The 27,174-nt window shown below is 31.8% G+C and overlaps 4 protein-coding genes across 5 annotated transcripts; 2 read left to right on the top strand and 2 right to left on the bottom strand.

The window, feature by feature from the left end:
- The first annotated feature begins 343 nt into the window (after window positions 1–343).
- LOC113510969 (uncharacterized) lies at window positions 344–2,403 on the top strand. The gene is made up of 2 exons (XM_026894520.3): window positions 344–704; window positions 1,799–2,403. Exons 1-2 carry the CDS (start codon window positions 597–599, stop codon window positions 2,123–2,125), a joined length of 435 nt encoding a protein of 144 aa, XP_026750321.1. The 5' UTR covers window positions 344–596; the 3' UTR covers window positions 2,126–2,403.
- LOC113512776 (coiled-coil domain-containing protein 93) lies at window positions 2,380–12,961 on the bottom strand. Its single transcript, XM_031912722.2, has 10 exons — window positions 12,684–12,961; window positions 12,194–12,402; window positions 8,704–8,971; window positions 7,155–7,316; window positions 6,953–7,000; window positions 6,252–6,550; window positions 5,868–5,987; window positions 4,198–4,427; window positions 3,469–3,589; window positions 2,380–3,259 (listed from the first exon to the last, which is right to left on the bottom strand). Exons 1-10 carry the CDS (start codon window positions 12,765–12,767, stop codon window positions 3,031–3,033), a joined length of 1,770 nt encoding a protein of 589 aa, XP_031768582.1. The 5' UTR covers window positions 12,768–12,961; the 3' UTR covers window positions 2,380–3,030.
- A 6,489-nt stretch (window positions 12,962–19,450) lies between these two features.
- LOC113516324 (ubiquinone biosynthesis protein COQ9, mitochondrial-like) lies at window positions 19,451–23,506 on the top strand. Of its 2 annotated transcripts, XM_052898991.1 has the most exons (6): window positions 19,451–19,697; window positions 21,857–22,209; window positions 22,297–22,388; window positions 22,462–22,582; window positions 22,708–22,911; window positions 23,371–23,506. In XM_052898991.1, exons 1-6 carry the CDS (start codon window positions 19,670–19,672, stop codon window positions 23,404–23,406), a joined length of 834 nt encoding a protein of 277 aa, XP_052754951.1. In that variant the 5' UTR covers window positions 19,451–19,669; the 3' UTR covers window positions 23,407–23,506. The 2 variants fall into 2 exon arrangements, with proteins under 2 accessions (XP_052754951.1, XP_026756539.1); XM_026900738.3 differs by lacking the exons at window positions 21,857–22,209; window positions 22,297–22,388; window positions 22,462–22,582; window positions 22,708–22,911; window positions 23,371–23,506 and adding an exon at window positions 19,824–21,641.
- Window positions 23,507–23,556: 50 nt separating this feature from the next.
- Window positions 23,557–25,876, bottom strand: LOC113516337 (suppressor of cytokine signaling 4-like). Its single transcript, XM_026900758.3, has 3 exons — window positions 24,933–25,876; window positions 24,553–24,846; window positions 23,557–23,864 (listed from the first exon to the last, which is right to left on the bottom strand). The coding sequence occupies exons 1-3, from the start codon at window positions 25,421–25,423 to the stop codon at window positions 23,720–23,722; spliced, it is 930 nt and encodes a 309-aa protein (XP_026756559.1). The 5' UTR covers window positions 25,424–25,876; the 3' UTR covers window positions 23,557–23,719.
- Between the last annotated feature and the right edge of the window lie 1,298 nt (window positions 25,877–27,174).

The raw sequence follows: 27,174 nt of genomic DNA, 5'->3' as shown, positions 1-27,174 counted from the left end.
AAATCTAATAAAAATAATTTTGAAAACCTGATTTAAGGCGAGTACTAAATAATTTACTACCCATAATATTTTATTCTTGTGGTAGATACTACGGTACTACCTAAATATCTACGTAATTTTCCATATCTCTACATCTCAAAACAATTTAATACCTCGGTATTAATTTTTGTAATGATTGAATATTTATTACATTTTTTCTTAAAAATTATTAATCTAAATGCATTTATTGTATGTATAAGTAGGTACATTTACTGCGTTGTGCGCTGCGCACACGCAGAGCAAGCACCCATGAAGGTCATCTATCGGCCGACACACAGCACAACGTCACGTCTGTAACAACTACAAGCGCGTCTGAGACCACGTACGAAGCTGGTTACCTGACTGACTGGACAGAGTTCACTCACACTTCAGTACCCACACAACCTGTCGTAGTAGTGAACGCCTCTGACCGCGTGTTTCCATTTTATTACAGTAGTGCAATACCAATCGACGAATAGCATATTGTTAAAATGAAACCCGCCATTTGCCGATGATCGTTTCGCATAAGAAGCGAGAGATTATAATCAATAAATTAGTGCTTAGTGTAAACATCAAAAATGCCTTATATTATGGTAATGGGAAGTCTCAGCGCACCACACTTATCAAAGGATGAAGGCGTAACTGTGTATGGGCTAAAAAGTGAAGAACGTGATACCTTAGTGCGGGTAACATAACATAAATTTTATCAAAATTTTATATTATATATGTATATAAACTACAAAAATAAATAAGCAGACTATTTGATTTTAATACTTAGTATTATATGCATGTTTTTTAAAAATTTTTAGCTGTTACCCAATATTTTTAATCCCCAAAAAAAAAATCAGTATAACAAAATTCCAGTAATTGTTACATGTAACATCGTAACGTAAAAAATATTTAAATAAATATCTTCAATCTTGACTAAATGATTATGGAACCAAAACGGAAGTAAAAATTTCCATTATAATAGTAAAAATAGGTTTACTATTAAACATATTTATCCAGATATAAAAAAAAATAAACAGAGTTCGTTGAATGTTAAATATTTAACAGTTTTCAAAAAAAGATCATAGCAGGCATTTTAAATTTGAAATATTGGCTCTTTTATATTTTGAGCTTATCTATAGATAATCCATTTTTAATGAATCATTGTCATCTATCTTTATAGTAAAACATTTTAGAAAAATAGTATTTCTACATGTTTTTTTAAAACTACCCATTCAGAATTTGTTATTTTACCTACCTACTTTACAACATTATAAAACTACTTTACAATTTTTAGTTTGAATACATATGCACCATATGCAGCCAAAAAACTAAACGAACTTTACTGTCTTTAACATGACAAAAGAGCTACTATGTCTAGGGATTCATTACTTTTTTAGAGGCTATAACAGTATTCAAAAAATTGACAACTAGTATTGTGAATTAAATATAAACAACTATAGTTGGTTGTTTTATATTTTTAATACAAATATCGAATACAAACTAATATCGGCCGGCGAAATGAACATTTGGCCCGGACACCACACCGAGTACTAGACCGGACGCCCTTCTGAAAATTACACTCATCAGAAACAGAACTGGACATCGAAATCAGTCTGCTGGGCCCGTAGACCGAATCAGTAGCTGGACATATTATTCCATTATTATTTTTCATATTATCGCCACTCAAACAGTTTGCCTGTATGTATGATAGTAGATTCATTATCGGCCATTTCATACCCTATTTTTTTTAGTACTCATTAGTTACATTAAAAAACTATATCATTTTCAGGAATTAAACTCTTCATTCGGGATATCAATCGCATCAATATCAGAACAAGACAGAACTGTCCGCGTGACGCAGAAGGGATTAACTCTGGTCGTAGTCAACCGCCTCCACGGACTGTTTGGCTACGATGTTATCTCGCACGCTATGGCGATGACCAACGCTAATCGAGAACTGATATCCTTCAATATGTACAAGAAGTCCGGCGCAAGCAGCCACAGCCACAGCCACGGCCACGGCCACTCCTACACCCACGCGCATGCACATGCGCAGGGACACGGACAGTCGAGCTCGCATAAAGTGCACCAGCACGGTAATGTCGTTACGCTTTGACGAACTGCGGACACTGAGCACCGTTACCAAACTCTTGTCTGACACAGTCATGGATCCTTCAAGACACATTGTGCTACTACAAGCAGTGATATATTAAAAATAAGTATCTGAATTGTGATATACATTAATAGATAAAATCTACCAAATGTATGAAACTTATTCAATCTCTATTTCTAATTTTAATTTTTAATTTATATCAATATGTCACCTAATTCATAAAATAATAAAATAATAAAACTGTAGTTTAATTTCAATTAAATATATTACATTTTACAATATCTACGATGTTGCTTAACAAAACAATATAAAAAGCTATTTCAGTCTTAGTATTATATAACATTATAAAACTTAATTCGAATGTGTATGTAATTGTTGTAAAAGTAATATAAAAGTAGAAAAAACTATTCTCGCAATATTTTAATTTTCATTATTTCACTACATAAGATTCACAGAAGTTTGTTTTAGTACATAACAATTATAAAACAAATGAACAACTTGTAGAATCTGATGGTAAATGGTAAACATCAAAGAGAAATATGTATAATAGAAGTTTTTTTTCTAATTGTTTACCATGCAATTCTATCTACCTAAATGAAACAAAATTCTCCTATTACCGGTGTCATTAATATAGAAATTCTGCGAGAAAATATATAATCTACTTTATGGACTAGATATACTTATGTCTTTTTTTATCCATGTTACAGTCATAACTACTTCTTAGTTAAAAATATTGAAAAAATCGATTGAAAAAATATCAAAACTTATTACATCTAAGCATCAAGTCATAAATAATGTAATGTAATTAAATACTTCAATCAACATAGTTAACCAGAAAATTCTGACTGTGGCATATAGGTATTATATTAATATAAAATTATTGCACTTCCTTATACCGTCTCAAATAATTAACTACTTCTGCCAATCTTTTGCCTTTCTTCGGCTAATTTTTTCAGAGCCGCTGCATATTGCCTTTGAATCTCAAGTAGTCGAGAATACTCATTGTGCAGAGCAGCTTTTTGGTCCTTCTCATTTTTATACTTATCTTCAACTTTTCTTACAGTCTGATTCACCCAATCCACAATAGACTCAAATTGGGTCATAAACTCTTCTCTTTTTCTAGTTGATGACATTGCTCTGTAAATATATTTATATATTAATACATATTTCATTGTCACATGAATATATTACAGAATATTTACCACAGCAAGACTGTACAAAAATTGTCTCTCTATAGTGTTGTTCACATCTATAGGTAACTATTACAACTCTGCATCAAGTGGACACTGCGTCACCTTGTTTTACATTCTATGTTATACAAGAAATTATACAATCAATAAACTTACTCTTCATAATTATCCAATATAGAATTAAGCAAACTTAATTCTTTCGATGTATACAGCTTCACTTCATATAGGGTATTATAAAATATATAATACTGTTTAGTTTCTCTATGTTTTGAAGCCACTGAAACAAAAAGCATTATAAATGATAAAGAACAAATTTAAGTCACATTACTATACAGTAACTAGTATACACTAGACTTAGTCCATGTATTAGTTGAAATTACTTTCGAATCCTGTTAAATAATATTTTTATTTTGATTAAATATATAAATATTACTTTGTAATAATTGACAAATGCATGTCATTAGGGATTACAGTCGTAAGGATATTTATTTCTATTTATTTAATTAAAGATACTTAAATAAAAAAGGCAGTATAGTCCCGGTATGGAATGGGCCACCCCTTCTATTCCCGTGGATGTCGTAGAGGCGACTGAGAAAACTTAATATTCGATGAATAGGCAGCAGTACATCTCATAAAACATCACAAACACCAGTCTAACTGCGGTTGCCAACCCGGCTGCCATGCGTGGCAAATACTGACAAAATCCCCCAATAGGAGGAGGCCCATGTCTAAGAGTGGAAATTTAACGGCCGATATGATGTTGATGATAAAATAAAAAAGGAAGTACTTCCGTATATGTATGTGAGCGCTAAAAGTCTCTATCCCTACAACCTCTTTCATAACTTGTTTTATATACTTTAAATATTTTAATACTTTATAATTTACCTTGATTGTAAAGTTCCATGAATCTCTTCTCATATTGCAATAGTTCTGCAGTTCCTGGTACTTCATCTATGCTTAAAGAATATCTCAAAACTTCACGATTTAATTTCGCAAGTTCTAATCTCATGTTGCTAATGAAAGATTTTAATTTATCCTCTCTTTCTTGAAATTCTTTTAACTCTTCAGAAGTCAGTGGTTTGTCCTCTATTACAGTATTCGGATCCTGTGCAATCCTGACAAAATTAATAAATGGTAAATATAATCAAACATTTATAAAAATAATTGCTGAATTAATTATGATGTCACATTATCATAACTGTTAATTAAGGCTTAAAAAACTAAATGGATTTTAATCAAATTTGATATACGAGGTCTGTCCGGAAAGTTCGTATAAAAGTGTTCTGGAATGCGAGAAAGAGGAGTGGGGAGGCCAGGTAAGCGCAGGACCCCTTCCTTATGTCCCTAACAATGCTTCAGTTCTGGTCTGACCGCCGTGCGGTGCGAACTGGCTTGTCACGCCATCTGTGAAGTTACCTCTTAACGAAACCCCGTCGGCATGGAGCCCGCTTCCGTTGAAGAGCAGCGCGTCGTAATCAAGTTTCTCTCGAAACTCGGCAAGAATGGCCGTGAAATTTTTGCCGATCTCAGAACAGTTTATGGGGATGATGCTGTGAAGGAACCAACCGTCCACAAGTGGCTAAAAAGATTCAGAGAGGGCCGAGACAATGTTGATTGTTTTTTTCGATGTTCGGGGGATTGTCCATCAAGAATTCGTCCCTCCAGGCCAGACAGTTGATGGAAAATTCTACGTCGATGTGCTCAGACGCCTCAAAGCTCGTGTGGCACGAGTTCGTCCAGAATTGGCGCGAGAGGGGCGTTGGATTCTTCACCACGACAATGCCCCTGCCCACACCTCTCTTGTTGTCCGTGAGTTTTTGAGTAAAAATTCCATTACGGTGACCGAACACCCCCCCTATTCGCCGGATTTGGCCCCGTGTGACTTCTTCTTGTTCCCAAAAACCAAATTGGTACTTCGGGGGCGGCATTTGGGGGACATAAATGAGATAAAAAAAGCTACGACGGGGCAGCTGAGAAACCTACAACCAGAGGACTTTCAAGGAGCCTTCTCACAGTGGAAACGGCGTTGGCACAAGTGCATTATGTCACAGGGGGAGTACTTTGAAGGGGATAAAATTGATTTACCTGAATAATTGTAAAATAAAATTTTTAAAAAACTTTTATACGTACTTTCCGGACAAACCTCGTAAATATGAATCATATCCACTGTAAAAGGATGTTTGTTCAAAAAATACTTTTTTATCATAATTTTAATAGTATTATCTTAATTAATGATTAGTAATCAGCATAATATTATTAAAAGAATTAAAATGAATGACCATATATAGTACAGCAATATAGGAAGAAAGGTTCTCAAGTGGCAACCCCAGGCTGGCGTAGTGTAGAGCGATCTCTCGCAATGCGGAGTGACCATCTCAAAAGTGAGATGTACTTTATGACGAAATATCGTATGAGAAACCTGTGGTAAACATTAGAAGATAAATGGTTTCTAACAGTAATGAGGTTGATTGTAAAATAAGAAGTATTATACTTTGTGTATTATATTTTAACAATATTAAATAACAAATTATATGTTCATCAGTGAAACATCTTACCTCAATTCCTCTTCTAATCTCCTATGTTCTTTCTCCCTGTTCTTAATAATTTCAAGTAATTCATTTCTTTCCTGCGCCAGTTCCTTAAGGGATTTGTAGAATTTTTTTACATTTTTATCACTGAAAATTTTAGTTTAAAAACAATTTTTTTTTTTCAAAAAATTATGCATTAAAATATTAAATATTATTCATAATTTATATAAGAAATATTCCTGATGGCATAAGAAGATTAACTGAACCATTAGGATGCATTAGAAATACATTTTATTTTATATAAAATATCAATGTTTTGATTTAATGATTTAATTTGAATAAGAAGTACATTTCATAAATAGTAGATGATATTGAGTTGTAATAATATTTTCATGTAAATCAAATACCAACCTATAGTCATCAGACTTCATTAATTTATATGTAATTTTTTGTAACTTTTCCATCATACTAGTATAATTATTTTTTGCTGCCTCAATTCTATCATGATGGTCTTTCTTGAATTCCTCCATTTCCTTTTCCATTCTATCAATTGCCTTAGTGAGTTTTTCGACATCCTCAGAATACTTTATCCTTTCACTCATTTCAAGTTCCTTAGAAATTTCCCCAGTTAGCTCTGAGTGTAGCACTGCATAGTGTATTTTAGTTTCTGCTGCATCTTGACTCTCTTGTATATTGATATATTTATCTGTCTGTGTCAAATATAGACAAAATAGCAAAAAAAAAGTACATTCATACATTTTTGTGTATTGTGTAGACATATTATTGTTTTAAATTAATGTCACTATATTAATGATCACATCAGTGCACTTCCTGTGCACATTTTATTTAACCTGAACCTATTAGACAAACTAAGGGTTTCACGGAGTCACTCTCTAAGTATTTATTGTCTTAAATTTTGCACGACTACAAAAAATATTCATTTTTACTTTCCTTTTTTCATTACAATACTGTTATTTCCTACTACTACAATTGTGTGTATTATATTTGTAACTTAACTTTGTGATAACTGAATAAAAGAAATTTAGTACTTAAATATACTGATTCCTATTAACTAAAGTCATAGGTAAAAAATAAAATATGAGCACATTTACCTTCGTAGTAATTTCAGATGGATCAGCCAAAGTTTTTTCATAGTCATACTGAAAAGCAAAGGAAGTGAAAACTTAATTACATAATTAATTAATTATAGATATAATCATAGAGAAGAGAGATCATAGAGAATTAAGTACATAATTAAGTGATATTGTTATTTATTAAGTGTATTAAAAATTATTCATATGAAATTAAACTTACTAAGAAGTCAAGACCTTCATCATTCTTGGTTGTGTCTTTATTTGTAGATACGTGCATTAACATCCGCTGGTCATATTCAGAAAGAGTGGAATTCACTTGTTCTAGCTCATTGGTAGGAAGTCCACCCTTCCGTTTTCGTACTCTGCATGGTTTATAAAGATGCTAGAAAATTATAATGTTTATAATAGTTATTAATAAATTACAAAGCTATTACAGTAAGTCATCATTATCATTTCAGCCATTATCTGGGCACTGCTGGATATAGGCCTCCCCCATAGACTGCCATAATAAATGATTCTGAGCTACCTGAATCCACTGACTCCCTACATTTGAGGTCGTCACTCCATCTAGTTGGGGGTTGTCCTACACTGCGTTTGCACATAGTCGCCACTCAAAAATCTTTCTTCCCCATTAGTTTTCGGTTCTTCAAGCTATGTAACCGGCAAATTGCCACTTCAGATTGTTTATCCTTCGAGTTATGTCGATTATTTTGGTTCTTTTGCTGATATCCTCGTTTCGGATAGACACGCAGAAACACCGAACATACCCCTCCATCCATAGCCAGCTGAATAATTTGAAACTTTTGCATACGGCCAATCGTATAGGGCCATATTTCGGTTTAATAAGTCATCAATGGCAACACGCATTGGTTCGTCTTTGAACTTTGAAGTATTTTGGATGAAAAGATGTGACATATTTTTCCGAACAATATTCAGCCGCCGAGTTGGATTCGTCGGTTAACCTCTCAGTCGAAGTTGGACTTACATATTGGGGCAAGTTGTCCCAGGTACACCTAATCGTCGACAACTTCGAGTAGTGTTCTCAATCGTAATCGATATAGGTGTGACATGAACGTTACACATGATTTTAGCCTTGTCCACGTACATGTTAAGACCTACCCGTTAAGAAGCACCATTGAGGTCATTGAGCATAGTAATAAAATCCTCTAGGGATTCAGCCATGATTACTATGTCATCGGCAAATCGAAGGTGAGTGTTGTATTTGCCATTGATATTTATACCATATCTTTTCCAATCCAAGAGTTTGAAAACATCTTTCAATGCAGCTGTGAAGAGTTTCAGGGATATGACGTCACCCTATCTTACACCTTTCTCCACTGGGATGGGTTTCGTACTCTGGTTCTATACTCGGATAGATACATTGTAGCCTTACTGTATATACACTTCAACACTTCGGTTTACCTATAGTCAATTAGACACCGCTTGAGGGACTGTAGTACCGCCTTTATTACAGTAAGTACTAAGTTAAAATTAAGTCTAACCACTTGCAAGGTTTATAGACGTAAATGGCAGAATCAATTTTGATAAAATTTTAAATAGGGAAACTTAGGAAAAGCAACACTACATTTATTAAATCATTTAATTCTACACAAATGAAGTCATGGGTAGGGTAGTTATAATTTTGAAGTAGGCTACTTAGCAACAATTTATTGTCATAATATATAAATAGCTAATGAACGTAAATTGTTTAATTAATGAGTATTACTGAAAAAAAAAAAACCAACATTAATGAAGTAACAAATACATACCCGAACAATAGCTAAATTTTTTAATAACTTTTCTTTCTGAAGAAATAATGCTCTATCAGACTCAAACATGTGATTCTTTTCATATTGCATAACAGCAAATTTTCGTAGCTCATCTTCTTTAGCTTCTCTGAATTCACTGGAATACTTTATTAACCACAAAATCAATGGGAAAATATTGATAAAATCCAATCCCTGGATTTGATGAGGTTCAATCACATGTGGACATTTCATTGTTGGCAGAACTTTAACAATTTTCTCAGTTAATGCTCTGAAAATGTAATAGGAATGAAACTGACAAAATGAATAAATTTCAGTTTTATATTGGATTGTCATTGTTATGTAATCAAAAGTTGTTTGACACAAATTTAATAAAATAAACATCTATTAAGTAATATAAAAATATGGCACAGACATAAGTAATGTGTATCAATAAACAAGTTTATAGTGATACGAAGGCTACCTTTTAAGTTGTGTCATTATATTATATAACCTGTTAACCGAGGAATTCCCTTTAATTGCGCAAGATATAACGAGAGTGAGCTCTTTCACTAGAACGTGTCAGTACGTCACGGCCGGAGAAAGTAATCTCATATTTTTATTTATGCCTAAAATAAATGAAAAGACTAAGAAATATATACGTTTTTGTTTATTTTATATATAATACAAAGGAAAATAATAAATTACAAACAAATAGAAAAGAATACCAACAAAAATAAGGATACATTGAATTAAGAAATTATAAATTTTACAAACAGTTTACAAACAATTATAAAGAGTAAGTTATTGAAGTCGCTGGCGGAAGACCCAAAAAAAAAACCAATTTTCTAAATATAATTAAATTTAATTCTAAAATTAATTATTACAATAATAAGTGTCTTCAGATCGATGTGTGATCCGTAAGTGCAGTCATATCGAATCAAACATAAAGGGAATGGGTATTTTTGCTGTGGGAATTGAAATGCTGACTCGACGCAGGTGTATTTCTCGGTAGCGCACCTTCTTGCGTCATGCTAGGTGGTCTGATCCGATCGCCGTTGAGAGTGTGTCGTATCAAGTAGATAGGTATCTACTATAACAAGTACAAAAATATATTTATTTTATTTAGATACACAATAAAAAATTAAAAAAATTAACAACTACAGAACAATAAATAAAAATACACAAATAAAATAGAAATATTAAGTTTAAAAAATTACTATATATATGTGAAAATTCAAAATTATTCGTGTATATCACACATTTTTAAACAATTGTCGATACATAGCGCTACCTTACAATCCAGGCACCAGTATGTAGATTTTTTCCTAACATCTTTTTTGTAGCAAGTTCGGCATTTTCTCGATTTAGTTTTTCCTATATCGCTTTCCATTTATTCTGGAAAATGTCTTTTAACTAAGCGTAGTGATTTAGGTGTAGAGCTAGTGTAGGTCTTTGGATGGGTTTTCACTATGTTGTTATCCACCAATTTCTCTAGACACTATCAAAAAGTGTAATCGATCCAAGTAACCTTATCTTTTTTGTATATAATATATGCATTAAACCAGCAAATATCAGTTAATGGAAGAAATTTTTTTTATAACATTTTTTAGTGTATTACGAGCCGTGTAAGCCCACCATAACTTCATCTTCCAACTCTACGCCGCCTATATTTTTGTTTTAATCCAGGGCAATATTCGATTTTTCTTACCTTTTCAATCATTGTCTTTTCATCATTATGAATAGAACTGAGCATCAATACGTCTTTTTATCTTTCCATTTTAAAATCATAAGTTTGTCTTTGAATCTTACTATATATTCATTTTTCTGTAATTTTTTTGTTTTTATTTCACCAGGGATTCCAACTCTATTTATCGTCATTGCTCCAACAATGTCTGTATTGTTTTGACACAAGAGTTCAGCCAAACGAATTGAAGTATAGAAATTATCTAAGTAAATCCTTATACCCTTTATGTGTTAACTCCGAACAAATCTTGTCGATTGTTTTTCTTGAGGACAGTTTAAACCATAATTTGTGTCCTTGCCTATGTATAAAAATATATTTTGTACGTATCCATATTGGCTTTCACTTAAAATAAAAAACTTCATTCCAAATCTAGCTCTTTTTATAAATACATATTGTTTCTAAGGTAAATTTCCTTTCCATAATAAAAGAAATTCATGGATCACATTCACATACATAAAAACTTTTAAACTTTTCTGTCAAATTATTGATGATTGGATCAATTTTATATGTTTTTTTTATTAGATGTATTAGGATCAAAACTTAGATTGTCTGCAAAATGTATAAATTTACATAATAATCCAAACTTACTTTCGCTCAGTTTCGTAAAAAAAATGGTGTTTCAATTATTCTTCTTAGTAATTAGAAGTCCTAAAGAAACCTTCATTTCAGCTTCATTTGTATCTTTCCATTTTCGAATTCACAAATGTAGTTTCAACTTAAGATTATAATAAAAAAATTGGGTGGCGTACAAATTTATTTGCTCTGTAATTAATTTAATAAGTTCCTTATCTAAAAACTTCTCAAAGTAAAACAAAGGAACTTTTTTTGGAGGAATATCGAAAGTATTTCTAGGATGTTCAGTAAAGGGAAATGGTGGTCTTTCTACATTTTGAGGTAGCCATTCTTCAGAAACAATGCTGTTGCTAGGATCAACTTAATCAACTTCTTTACCATCTTCATTGTCAGTATTGCTTAATTTCCTATCCTAATCAAAAATTTCTATCAGATAACTCTGATAACAAACTCATAATACATCTCCTTTTTTATACCTGCTGGTACATTGATTTCATCATTGCGGATATCACTTTCAATCATGTTAATGGATAAAAAAGTATTCTAAAACAAAAAGGTTAGAAATATAAAAAATATAAACAATAATGTATAAATAAAAAATATAAGTAAATAAAATATAATACGAAAATAAGTGTACCTACTGATCCAGAATACGTTCACCACTCTCAATAGCGAAATGACACTGATTTTCTCCAAATATAATACGAAAATAAGTGTACTTACTGATCCAGAATACGTTCACCACTCTCAATAGCGAAATGACACTGATTTTCTCCAAATATAATACGAAAATAAGTATACTTACTGATCCAGAATACGTTCACCACTCTCAATAGCGAAATGACACTGATTTTCTCCATGTCTTAAATTCACATTCAAACACAATTCACATCAATACAGAAAAGTAATACCTCTATTTTATGAAACTATATATTCCACCCATTCCAGGGTGCAACATATATTTCAAGGACACATTCATATGTCCTACCCATACTCACTATTGTTTCCATTTGACATATTTATATATCCCACTCAGTTAACAGGTTAATATATTTTGTACAATTATAAATAATTGTTTCAAATATAAACATTAATATTCTATAAATTGATAAAATATTTTATTGTGAAGTGTGTGACTGATACTAGCTTTTTATTAAAACAAAAACATACACAAAATATGGAAAGTTTACTAACATTTTTTTTCCTATTGTAAGATTCTCCTCGAATAAAAGGCTAACATCCACATCTATATCACATAGCTCAATACACCATGTCAAGCCTCCAACAATCTTGTCAAAAGGTGAAAGCCCCTGAAGTTGGGCACGATAGTAGCCAGCAGCGACTAGTGCATCTGATATTTCATGCCATTTAACAATTTGCTCTGCATCTTCTCTGACTTCTACCTAGATAAATTTAAATAAACTTTTTTTATTTATATTAATAATTTTTTTTTAAATGAATAATACACCTCTACGCTCTTTCCTATGGAAACCATCGTGGTAAGTTCTTGATGAATTCATTATGATGAACCAACTGAACCTGCATTCCTTTTCACCTATCATCATCTATCACTGGTGCTCCGCCAAGGTATACCGTTTGCGCAGGTGAGGTTATTATTCCACTTTCACTTTTAGAAAAAATGCTCATCATACCTTAAGAATTCTTGTTTATTAATTATTCTTACCTCTTTTCCTTCATGGTCTATGGAGCTATAAATGTTCATTAAAGGTTTACTTCTCGTAAATATATTTTTCTTCTTGGTTGCCATTTTTGTGTATATCTATTGTAGAATGTAAGTATTAAATTACATTACAGATATGCTTAGGTAAACACACAATAAATTTTATTTTGGTTTTTATTTCGAATAATATAAATAATGAACAAAGTAAGAACGGAATCGGGAATTAAGTTCAATTCCGGATATTTCATACACAAAATAAATACCACAGATTAAAAAGATACATACAACATAATCATGATATCGCACAATACAGTGTAGAGTATTATTAATATCTAGTCTGAGTAGAAAAAGCGCGGGAAACGTTTAAAAAAGCGGGAGTGTTTTTTGATCTTCTTTAAATTAATTTTATTTTTATTTATATAAGGATTAGTCTTTTTTATATATTGTGTATTAGATTATATATTTAATTGTATATTTTGTAGTAATAGTGTTTGTTGCTGTAAATATTGGTAAGTAAATTACCTATATTAACATTATGGATCCACCTATAGACCCTGAGGGGACAACCCCCCAGGTGTCTGCAAATATAACTATTCCATTCAATAATAGTTTTGATATATTAGGTGAATCTAGTATGGACACAGATGGTTCTAGCGTTGCAAGTTCTAAACGTAAGCGAGTACGTGGTGAACGTCGCATTTGCAAACATTGCAATAAAAAACGAAGGAGGCACACCAAGGGTCTTGAATCTAAAATTAAAGATAGTGATTGTCAATGTATTGAAGATGAGAATCAAACTCAAGTATCAATACCAGTTGTAAACAATACCGAGTCTGTTAAACCTGCTTCTCCACCCAGTACTTTAAGCAGAACTTTGTACAATGCCGAGGATATAGCACCTTATGTCGTTCATGTACAAAAAAATGAAACACATCCTAATGATAACACTACATTACATCCTATTGCATTTGGTCGCTTTTTACATACTAATAAGATAAATAATATAGTGAATGGTAGCCTCAAAAGAATAGGAAGAAACCGTTTATCGCTTTCTTTCTCAAATTTTGAAAATGCAAATGCATTTTTAAATAATAGTAACTTAGAGACACATAATTTTAAGGCATTTATACCTTCTTTCCATGTAACCCGTATGGGAATTGTGAGGGGTATTCCTAAAGATTGGACAGAAGAGGAAGTAATCCAAAATATATCAGTACCGATAGGTTGTGGGAAAATTCTAAAAACCAGAAGAATAAAGAAAAAGACAATTAATGAAGGACAACCAAGTTTTATTAATACTGAAACCATTGTTATTACTTTTGATGGACAAATATTGCCAAAAAGAGTATTTATGTTTTACACATCATTAACTGTAGATTTGTACATTTACCCTACTATCCAATGCTATAACTGCTGTAGGTTCGGACATGTCAAGATGCAGTGTCGTTCAAATCCTCGGTGTTATAAATGCAGGCAAAATCATACAGGTGATAAATGTGAAGTAGATGAGGAAAATGTTTCTTGTATCTTGTGTAATGGTTCTCATTCAGCAATTAGTAAAAAATGTCCTGAATATGCACGTCAGAAAGCCATTAAAGAAACAATGGCCCATAGTTGTGTTTCTTATGCTGAAGCATCAAAATTTCATCCTCCAACTTCTAAACTATATTCAGATGTATTAACATCATCATCTCCTTCCAATAAATCTCATTTTCAATCTTCTTTCCTTAAAGAGAAATCATCATTACCACATATACAATCATCATATAAAAAAACAGTTACACTTAAACCACGCTCTCCTCAAAAAATACAACAAGGATATGATCGTTCTGCCCATGAAGCCATAGTTAAGGAATATAATATTCCTGCTCCCTCTAATGGTTGTGCATTATCATCAAATAATATTGACAATAATCAATCCATCATTGATATTATTCTCATGCTTATTAAAGTGTTATCGCAATCGAAAATGATACAAACAACTTTACCACCGTCCAACGATGCCATGTACAATGTATTTTCTCAATTATTAACTTCTCACAATGGATTACAAAGTCCAAATAATTCAGTGGAACTGTCGTAGCATAACAAATAAGAAATCAGACTTATTTTATTTGATTAATAAATATAATCCTTTTATAATAGCTCTACAAGAGACTTGGTTAAAGCCAGGATATCCTTTTAGGATTTCAGGCTTTACAAGTCTCCGTGATGATAGAGCTGACGGATATGGCGGTGTTGCCATATTGGTCAAAAACTCCCTTCTTTTTCTTCTTTTTCGCTTCCTGTATATAGCGGCATTAATGCAGCTGCTATAATTATAAATGGTATCTGTTTTGTTACTTTATATATTCCTGATCCTACATGCCAAATATATTCACAACTAGAACAATTATTTTCAATTTTACCTAAACCTTTTCTCGTAATGGGCGATTTTAATGCTCAGCACCAATCGTGGGGCAGTTCTACTTCTAATTTTTATGGTGGAAAACTCCTGACGATAATTGACACTTACAACTTATGTATTATTAACTCAGATGTACCGACACGTAGAACTGCACCGAATGAAGGGTTTAGTGCTCCTGATATTTCAATATGTTCTTCTGATTTAGCTTCTTCACTGTCGTGGTATCCTCATTCCTCTACCTTCGGAAGCGATCACTTTCCCCTCATTCTTTCTTTTCCAATTTCCATTCCCTCAAGTCGAAAGAGTGGTCCTCGACTTAAATATAATTTATCAAATGTAGACTGGAATATTTACAAACAATATTTAGATAATAAAATATCGGAGTTACCTATTGTTTACCATGGAAATGAACATCATTGTTGTAATGACTTGATAATTAATATGAAGGAGGTTGCTGATTTATTATTTCCTGTTAAAAATAGTGCTTCAGGGAAAATTCCCTCCCCACCTTGGTGGGACAAAGATTGTACGGAAGCAATTAAAAATCGTAAAGAGGCTGAAAAAAATTATAATAATTACATGACATCAGAAAATTTTGAAATTTACACCGCAGTTTCACGTTCTACTCGAAAACTACTGAAAAAAAAGAAGTTGGAAGGTTGGAGAAGATTTTGTTCTTCTATCTGTCCAGAAGTTAATTCATCAGTCGTTTGGAATAATATTAAAAGATTCAGATCTGCCTTTAGTGATCATACATCACGTTCTGCACTCGATTTAACTTTAGCGAATAAATTTTTAGATCGCCTTGCTCCTAGTTATGTGCCGGAATGCCTTTACAATATTTATCTATCCGTCTCTGACGAATTATCCGAACTTGAGTCTCCTTTTACTCTTGTAGAACTTAAAGGTGTTCTAGCTTGTATTAAAGACTCTGCACCGGGAGAAGACGGTATACCGTATTCCTTTTTTAAAAATGCTAGCGATGCGACATTAATTTACTTTTTAAATATAATTAATTCCATAATTATTTCGGGAAATATACCTACTTCATGGAAGTCTCAGATTATTATACCATTTCTAAAGCCTCATAAACCACCTTCTGAACCATCTTCATACCGTCCTGTTGCACTTTCCTCTGTCTTACTAAAGCTAGCTGAACATTTAGTGAAGAACCGTCTAGAATGGTTTTTAGAAAGTAATAACTTACTATCCCCGAACCAGTTTGGTTTTAGGAAAGGTAAGAGCACCTTAGATAATGTGAGCATTCTTATTTCAGATATTCATATAGCTTTCTCACAAAATTTGTCAATCCTCTCAGCCTTTTTAGATATAAATTCTGCCTATGATAATGTAATAATTTCTATTTTAAAAACTAAATTACAAGCTTTAAATGTACCGGTAATGCTTTCTAATTTCATTATTAATATTTTATCACAAAGAACAATACATATGGATCTAGATGAAGATACCAAATTATCTAGAACAGTATGGAAAGGCCTTCCACAAGGATCTGTTCTCAGTCCAATTTTATTCAACATATACACATACGATCTAGAATCATTCCTTGATAAATCCGTAAAAATTTTACAATATGCTGATGATCTCTTATTATATTTTATTGCGAAGTCCATAGAATCTGCTTCTGCCAAATTATCTGATTCATTAGATTTGTTAAAAACGTGGTTAGATGCAAATGGTCTTAATCTTTCTGTAACCAAGAGTAGTGTAGTTTTGTTTTCAAGAATGAGATCACCGCAACAAATTAAGGTGCTTTATGATAACTCATACATTCCTATAAAGACTGAAATTAAATTTTTAGGTATCGTGCTAGATAATAAATTAACAGGTCTGTCCCACTGTAATTATATTTCCACGAAATGTGAGCGTAACCTTAACATTCTTAGGTGCCTTGCTGGAGTTTGGTGGGGAGCACATCCCGTTTCACTAAAACTTGCTTATAATGGTCTTATAAGGAGTGTCATTGATTATGGAACTTTTTTGTTAGCTCCAGGAAGTTCATTTGCTTTTAAGAAATTGGATTTAATTCAATCAAAGGCCTTGAGGATTATCTCTGGAGCAATGAAATCAAGTCCAATCAATGCTTTACAGCTCGAAGTCGGTGATCCACCTTTGGTTTTAAGAAGGCAATATTTATCTGATCGCTTCTTTTTTCGTTGTTTACAATTATCTGATCATCCGCTTATTCAAAAGTTATCTCAACTATATATCTTTATTTCGTCTTCATCTTATTGGAAATATAAAAAACCTCCATGTTTAATACAAAGTTATGAAAAATATAAATCCATAGAATCTCCCACTTTTACATCGTCCTGTTTTCCCATTTATAAATGCTCATATCAATCTTTAGTTTTATCTCCTAATATTAAATATGATTTTGGGTTATCAAAAAATGATTCAGAATTGAATGCCAAATTTATGTTTATAACTGACATTGAATGGAATGAATGGCACTACATCTTTACTGATGCATCAAAACCAGACAATAGCGGTTGTGTAGGTGTGGGTGTGTTTCATTCACAATTTAATATCGTTCAAAAAATTAAACTTCCACCGGAATCTTCAGTTTTTACCGGGGAATGCTATGGTATTTTAAAAGCTGTAGAATATATACTTTTAATGAAATTACATAAGGCAATAGTTTTCACTGACTCTATGAGCTCTTTGCAAGCTCTAGCCAAATATCCGTTTAAATCAAAACCAGTTTATCCCATTATTTGTGACATAAGACAAAGTCTTTATCTTTGCATGTTGAGAGGGTATTCCGTTTCTTTTGCCTGGTTACCAGGACACAGTGGTATTAGCGGCAATGACAAAGCTGACCTTATTGCAAGAGAGGCTGTAACTTGTGGTGATATGTATCCGTATCATAATTACTGTAGTGACCTAGCTTGTCTCCCAAAAATATATTTAAGGTATGCCTGGAAGGAATATTGGGAAAAAACAAGTACAATAAAAGGAAGATTTTATCGCCTTATACAACCCGATATTCCTTTCAAACCATGGTTTTGTAAATTAAAGCTTGGAAAGACCGCAACAACTATTATAACTCGTATGCGTCTAGGTCACGTATGCACACCTTCTCATTTATACAAGCTTGGTATTGTACAAAGTTCGTCGTGTAATTGCGGTGCTGAAGTGGCGGACTTGAATCATATATTCTTCTCATGTTCTAAATTTGACCACACCTCCCTTTTTAATCATCTCCGATCCATCCGTGTTCCATTCCCAACTTCTATTCTTACTCTACTTTCTTCCAATGATCCTATTATCTATAAAATACTATCTTCATATATATATGATAACAATATTAAGATTTAGTTATATTACATGAATACATTTATAGTTGCATCAATTGCTTTTCCTATATATTTATAAGTATATTCTCATATGTACAAGTATATCCTTCATATCCTATAAATATCCTAGACCTAATCCTTATCCTTTTTAAATTCGTTTGTGTTAGGTATTTTTATTACTATTATCGTTTCCCCGTTTTGTTCTTGGCAAAATACCCTAATATCGGGGTGAACGCCACAAAAGAAGAAAAAAAAAAAAAAAATATCTAGTCTAAAGAGTTAGACATAGACAAGCAGTATTGCTAGATGGGGTTTTTTATTTTTACCCAAAAGTCTAATTGCGTAGTTGTTTTTGTTAGAATTGCAACTTAATACCTACCTTATTAGGAGTAGATATACATGAAATGATAAATCAGCATGAAGAAAGTAGTAGCACTTGTGTTGAATACAAAAGATTTAGTTCGTAGTCCAAGTAACTAGACAATTTATTTATATTAAGACAACAGACACTAAATACACGAAACACTATATCGCACTATTATATTAAAATATTATTTAATTTGTAAAAACACCTTTTAGGAATTCAATTTATAAAAAATGACAAATATTATGGATACTAGGCAATAATATTTTTCTTTCTCTATTTTCTAATTTCACTAAGTTTATTACCTAGTTTGCACCTTAGCAGTTTTTTCTTCAAATCGATACGATATCTAGGTCTTTTGTTTAATCACTAACTAGTATCGCTTTTACAAAATGATCGACAAAAAAATAGCTTCTATTTAATATTATTATATTATTACCCTCTTCGTTTATCATTTCATCCTCTATTCTGCTACCTTTATATGAATAAAGAATTTATATAAATAAAAATATATGAATACTTTATTGTATTTATATACTTAATAAATACCAAAATGCTCTACATATAGGTTTGGTACAAAGATTCCTTGTTCTTGGGTTACATACCATAGAATATTTTTATATATCATTTAATCTATGGACCAGGTATATGATATGACATTTTTATTTTATCATTCAGTTGACATTGACATCTTGATGTCAGATTGACGTCTGCATGTAATAATTTCTTTTTTTCTCGCCATGTATGAATTTTAATAGTTAATTTTTATTACTTACAGGAATATTTTAATTTAGAATTATTTAGCCGTAGCCAAAAGAAGATTTATGATAGTATTCCAAGATAGTAATCTCAAGTACAAGAATTTTATTACACTAAAATTATTATCAACCCAACATTAGGCATGAGTAATTTGCCGAGAGTTCTAAGATGTAAGTATTCTTGCTTAAATTTACATATCTATTTTTAAAACGTATTGTGAAGAGATCACGGCATCGTTAGAACCTCTCCCCGCTCGATTTAAATGTCGATAACGTATTTTAAACAATTAATTTCAGAGTTCTTTGGATTACGAACTCTTTTTGCAACATCAACCATGGAACAGAGTATAGACATTGTGGATCTTGTTTCTAAATTATTGGATTCGGGAAAATATAAAGAGGCTATAAGTCTGCCTACTGAACAACAATATGAAGAAAATTTTAAAGATAACTGTTGGGATTTGATAGCAATTGTCATAGGCAAGATACATGATGACACTATTGTTATTAAGCCATCTCTACATGGCACCTGTGAAGAGTTGTTATCTATTATTGTACAGAAGGTCTTACCTGAAGAAGGTCTATTGGAATTTATTGAACAAATTGAATTGGCCAAAAATGATGCTCAGTTTGGTATCATATTGACGCCATTACAAAACCTTTTACATAGAATCACTACAAAAAAGGGAAGATGCTTAGAATGGTGTTTAAATTCTATAAGCACTTATATTGAAAATATTCCAACTCCTGAATACCAACTAGAAGGTAAAGAGCGCCTCCTTATGGATTCTGAGCCCAATGTCAGGAGAATTATTAAGGTTTATACAATGTTACCATCATTTTATAATCCATTCATTATAGAGGTATTAAAACAGCCTGATGTAAGAACAAACCAAATAATCAATGCTTTTCTTATAAGTCTTCTGGGTAAACCTTTGCTTTTTATTGATATGGATCCTGAATCAAGTGCTAAAAGTGAAGCTTGGAAATGCTGCAGTACAATTATACAAGATATTTGTACTCTAGAAAATGATGTTTTGAAATTTCTAACCTACTTGGAAATCTGTTACAAGGAGCATCAGAAGTCCAAGTCAAAAACTGATGATAGTGACGAAGAAAAGTCTCCCTATGACCATAGAGAAAAATTAAATATTACTAGCCTCTCAGGGTTATATTATGCTTCACTATCAGGACATTTTAAAATGCCTGAAAATTCATTACCATATGTTTACAGCACTGAATATGTTGTTAATACTGTATTATTGTCAGTTGTTCATTTATTGAGCTTTACTGAATATGGTCCTCTTGCTAAAGGAATCACCCTATGTGAAGCAGTCTTGAACCGACTTACTAGAAATGTATCACACATATTGTTGTCTTCATCTATCCATTTTGATTTATGTAAAAGTTTGTCTAATGTTGCTATTTATTCAACTTATGAAAGCATCCGTAAGAATGCTGTAAACATAATAGGGGCTCATATAAATAAGTTTGAATATAAGGGAAGATATATGTTAATTAAATATTTAATAGGAGTTACAAACCACTCTGGTATGATTGGGTATGCCATAACAATATTTAAGAATTCTATTGATGATGCATTCAAAGAGCCAGTCCTGCATGAATGTTTTACTGGTACCCAACTTTCGAGTATGATTAAAAAGATATGTTACTTGCCATATGGTGAAGAATCTGATATAGTTGAATTGGCAGACCAAATTATATCTACACTTAATCTTTTGAGATATTTGGCTTTAAAAGATACTGGAAATATAACAGGAATTCAAGATTTCTTCCCTACAATAGAAACAGACTACATAAATAAATTAAGAATTGGGCTAAATATGTCTAAAGCTCACTATGAGGTAAAATTGAAAGATATAGAAGAAGGAAAGACGCTTCCAGAGGAAGCTATGAATGTATCAATAAATGTAGGGGGAAATATGTTACAACAAATTCCAACAGAAAACAAGAAAGAAATAATACATTCGGCACTTAATGCTTTCCATCTTATTGAAGGTCTTGTGGCTCGATTGTCTGAATGTATTAATATCAATAAGATGCAAACTTAATATGGATTACAATTTGTACATTTTTAATAAATTTTTAATCTTATTTTCATTTTTTTATTTGCAGTCATAGTACAATAATATTTCAAATACACTAGTTACCCATAGTTTTGCCTACGTGAAATAGGTTAAGATGTATTCTATGACAATGTAGGATTGTATTATTCAAATTAGTTCAGCAATTTGTTTAAAATTGATTGAGTAACATATATCACATTATTGAGTAGGATGAATATTTCATTATAATGATTTTGTCAACAGCACTGAGGAGTGGACACAGATATATATTGCCCATTATGTCTGTAAGAATTAATAGAAGTTCAAAGTTACTTAGAAACTATTGTCAAACTCGGCCTGAATCTGAAGTAAAGGTGGCCATAGCTGCAACTGAACATGAGGAACAACAATATGAAGAGGATATTAAAAATCATATTTTGGAAAAAGCTCTAGATTTTGTACCAAAACATGGTTGGTCTGTTGAATCTATTAGTGCAGGTGCTGAAGCAGCTGGATATCCAGGTGTGACACATGGTTTGTTTCCCAATGGAGGAGCAGATCTTGTTCACTATTTCAATGTAAGGTGTAATGACAATCTTGTGAAAAAAATGAAGAGTGTAAGTTTCTTTCTAGGTTTCAGATACCAATTAATTTTTTGTTACAGTTGTTTCATATACTTATTTATAACATTTTCTTTTACTTAGTGGCCAAAAGAAGAATTGAAGGAGCCCAAAGTGCCAACAAAATTTATTGAAAATGCTATAATGACGAGACTTTTAATGATAGAACCTTATAAGTAAGTTATCTCCAGCTTCAGGTTTATAATTGGATTATTTTAGGATCTTATGTTTTTTTTATTACATTTTTAGGGATTCCTGGCCAAAAGCAATGGCTATACAGGCACTTCCAAATAATGTACCTAATTGTCTAGCCACTTTGCTCTCCTTAGTAGATGACATTTGCTACCACTCTGGCGACCGAAGTGTGGATGTAAGATATATCGATTCCTTAGTATATATATATATATATATATATATATATATATATATATATATATATAATTGCTATTAACAATAGATATATTACTTATATTTTGCGATTATATTTATTTTCAGTTCAACTGGTATATTCGTCGAGTAGGTTTAGCAGGTATTTATAAAGCTACCGAATTATTTTACCTGACAGATAAGAGTCAGGACAATAGTGCAACCAAAAATTTTGTATCGTCACGAATTAGAGACGCTCAATTGATTCAAACGGCCATTAACATGAGTCCCGTGTCTGCAGCTCCACAGACCCTAACAGCAGCTTTTGTAACAGTAAGAAATATTTCTATATTTCAGAGACCCTTCCTGTGTTATATTATTATAAATAAAAAACAAAAAGTGAGATATATTACCAATCTTAAAGTAACCCTATATGTGAATTTACTGGGTACAGAGGAATAACACCTGAGTCCTCAGGAATGGCAGCGCATGGGGGGTATCATGGGCGAAACAGTATACTCTGTTATGTCCATGGTACTGCTCATGTCTATAGGCGACGGTCACCACTTTCCATCAGGTGGGCCGTCAGCTTGTTTGCCATTCTAAGTTGTATAAAAAAAAAAAAAAAAAATGTGAGACTGCCTAACAATATCAAATTAAGTATTTATTGCTAAAAACATAGTTTATAATTATCATTACAGCCCAGTTACTTCTTTGTAGTGTTATAAAATAATAGGTATATCTACAATATAATTATATAATTAATACTTAATCTACCTATTTTCTTTTCAGGCCAAAAATATTTTAGGAATAAATACACTGAAGTAGATTGAAGATTATAATAGAATTAATGTTGTAATTAGATAAAAAATGTTATTACAAGATGCATTGGTATTATAACTATATTACATTAAAAAGTTAACTATTATCATTCTTTTAATTGTACTTAGACTTAAAAAAGGTTATGAAAACAGAACATGCAATATGAATTAATTTTTATTATTAAAATATTTTGTATAAAATTTATGAACACTTTCTACATAATAATAGTCATAATAAATGACACAGTCCATTACATGTAAGTAGGCTTATATTAAGGAGTGGTTTGACTCTGAAGGCACAGTGTTACAATATGTATTGGCTATGAGGGGACTATGTAATCACTGCCCAGAGATACATATAATATTAAGTTTGGTGGTAAAGGCAACTTTTCCCACACACTTGCTGAGACTGTTTGACGTATAACAAATCGACAGATCATTTGTAGAGAGTCCAATCTCGCAAATCTGGAAACAGATATTCTTTATTGGAGATACATAATTTTAAATTAAATATCTACTACTAGAAATGTGCAGCTTTAGAACTTATGAATGTTATTTGCATGTATATATCATTATTTGTCAACAGTGGATAAACAGGCATATTTATGACACCCATGGGAAAGGAAGGGGTGACCCACTCTATGCTGGAACCACATAGCTTATATATATATATATATATATATATATATATATATATATATATATATATATATATATATATAGTCATAGAATAGTGACATATATATATATATGTAATATTTTCAGATCCATCAGTATTCTATGACTATGACAATATAATGGTATAATCAGTGACATATATTACATTCATATTATAAAGATACCAATGAGGCATTGTTAGTAGATATCAAATGTTGACAATATTAAATAAAATTTTATAACAGATAAATAATGATCATCTCCTTTATGACTAACTAGGAGCCAATCATTTTTAAATAAATTTTTTGTTATCTGTGTATCTGTCAGAAATTACTTTATTAATTTATTATCATAGCTAACTTAAATAAATAGCTAGCATTTGAGTAGATCCAAGAGCATTGTTAAGTTTTGTACATATAGTGGGCTCATAAATAACTAGTCATTGAAAAACATTTCTTTATAATTATAAGTAAAGATAAACTAGAGTCAACTTTACCTGTTTAAAGGTCTAGCCAATTTGACTGGCATCTCAAATAAGTTTGATCTCACATCCACAGCAGCACAATGCTCAGATATCCTATTTGCCGGTACAAAAGTCTCATTGTTCAAAGAGAAAAGTCCATTAGCATGTCTTAAGCGAGCATGCAGAGTGCGTCCTACACACCGGAATGATACACATAGTATATGACGAGAATCAAATGAGTCACGTACAAGAAAAACATTATCATGTTGTCCAGCTAATAATTCTTCAGCCTCACTTGAAGTTATTCCTCCCCAATACCAGCCATGTCTGCAAAAATATAATATAGAAATAATGCAAAAAGGACACTTAAATTGCTCAGAGACTAAAAATGTATGGTAGATAAAGATACTTACTTAGATAATTGGCAATATATAGCACAAGTCTCCACAGAAGCATGTTGATGATGACCACGTAGGACTGAATGGCCCTCAGAATGTTGACATTTCATTGTCTGTTTACTCACTTCCAAATCTTTTTTATTTTCACAGTTGTTATGAGATCCTAAATATTTGTCTGTTATTGATGAAGGATAATTATTTTTATTATTAAAATTACAAATATGTTCACCACCAGTTTTGTTTCCAAAATATCTTTGTAGAGATCTGACACTGCCAGTAATAAACAATTTGTTTTTCCAGAATTTTACAAATTTATTTGTATTCATAGGAGGCTTGCGTTCAGGTAGAAATACACAATTAATTTCTGTATTCGAGAAATCTCGTTTGTTATCAATAGTTCGTTGAAAATGTTTACATTCCATTGGTTTTATCCATTTCCGTAGGCATCCTGTTGTAAGCCATTTACGACGATTACAATGTGTACATCTTTCGTAGTTTTTGTTCATCTCTGTTACTCATTTAGTATATAAACATAAAATAATATATTCCAACTATTTAATACTAGGTAAATGGTGACCTAAACCCAGACCTTACGAAAATTTAATATAAAATAGGTGACAAATTTTTAATGGCAAAAATAGCAAAGCAAAAGGAAATCACAAACAGAAAATGACAATGACATGACATTGTTGACACATATAGACTGACAGTACCATAGACTTTTTTGTTCTCTTTTCAATCGGACTCTTGAATACGGCTAAAATATGATATTTAACCCGACCATTCATCTTGCATATGGAAAAATGTTTCAAAAAATTGAGCAGCGGTTACTATATGGGAGTATGAATAGATGATGTAATGGTTAACAATGTAGTTCTAATTGCTCCTTCTGGGATAAATATGCAAAAACTAGTTATTATAATGAGACGATTTATTATTATTATATTACAATAACCAAAGCTTACATTTGAACGTAAAATAAGGAGCAATTTTTGAAAGAGGATATTCCAGAATTGATATTTTAGTTTTAGTACGAATGAAATCATAATACAGTAAAATACAGAATAGTAGATTTGAAAAATATTGACTTAGGAATGAGAAAAAGCGCGATACATTTTTAAATTGATAATAATAGAATGATGATTTCATTTGAACTATTGATAAATACTGGCGAGTAGAAGTGAATGATGAGATGAAAGCAGGACAGTTCGTCCATTATGAAGAATTTTTCAAGATTATGTTGAACATTATGCCTAATAATATTTTACTCTGTGTATGTAGTTTTTTTTTTTTTATGAGTGAAAATGGTATGCCCTGCCTGCGCTAGCGGGATACGCTGACGGAGCACCAGTGAAGGGTGATAGATGAGAACGAAAACAGGCCAGTTAGCCCATCAATTGAGAAAAATAGCAACTGATGGTGTATATTTTGTCCTCTTTTTACTAATTAAATTTGCATAAGAAGAAAGGAGGCAACCATATGATTTACAGTTTTTATTTTATCATTCCTTCTATGTAATTCCTTGTTCTTAGGAAATAAAAAGGAATAAGATAACGTTAAAGAACCGTAAAGTCTTTCAGTGATAATAAAAACCTAGAATAAAATAAACAACCCTCTGCTATCATGCTAGAAATACATAAAACAACATATTAACACGATTAAATATGTCTGACAAATATTTCCACGGAGTAACAACGTACGACATTTAACTAAAAAATATATATAAGTGACAACCCTCTGCCAATATAAACTTTACCGTTCAGCCGTTCCTATTTCCAAAAAATAGTGTTCTCATTCAGTCACATAACCGATCCTATTCACACATCTACTATTTTTTTTAACCTCATATTTCACATTTATTACACAGAATATAAATATTTATTTAATGTAATTCTAAAAAATATTCAAGTACAATGACCCATTTAGAAAACAATATTTATGCCAATATATCAAACTTTATATTGTTTCAGTGTGAAAGCATAGGAGATTAAATGTTATAATATTGGAAAAAATAGTTAATTGACATATATGAAGTCAATAATATTTATTTTCTCTACTCCAAATCTCACTCTTCTCTTGTCCCTTTTTATATCCTAATCCCAATTCACTTCATTTACGGTGTCTGTCATTTATGATTGTAACCCATGCCCATAGGAGGGAAAGGGATGTTAGCAATGGGGTTTGACAGCCCCATTGCTAGCAATATGCCTTATTAGGTCGACCTCCACGTGGTTCCCCCTGGAAGCCATCGTGAACA

The sequence above is a fragment of the Galleria mellonella genome, unplaced genomic scaffold (genome assembly GCF_026898425.1).
Source record: "Galleria mellonella isolate WM207_F2 unplaced genomic scaffold, CSIRO_AGI_GalMel_v1 utg55, whole genome shotgun sequence".
In the NCBI taxonomy this organism is placed as follows: Eukaryota; Metazoa; Arthropoda; class Insecta; order Lepidoptera; family Pyralidae; genus Galleria; species Galleria mellonella.
The sequence above is the reverse complement of the archived record's forward strand: the minus strand, read 5'-3'. Positions and strand labels throughout refer to the sequence as shown.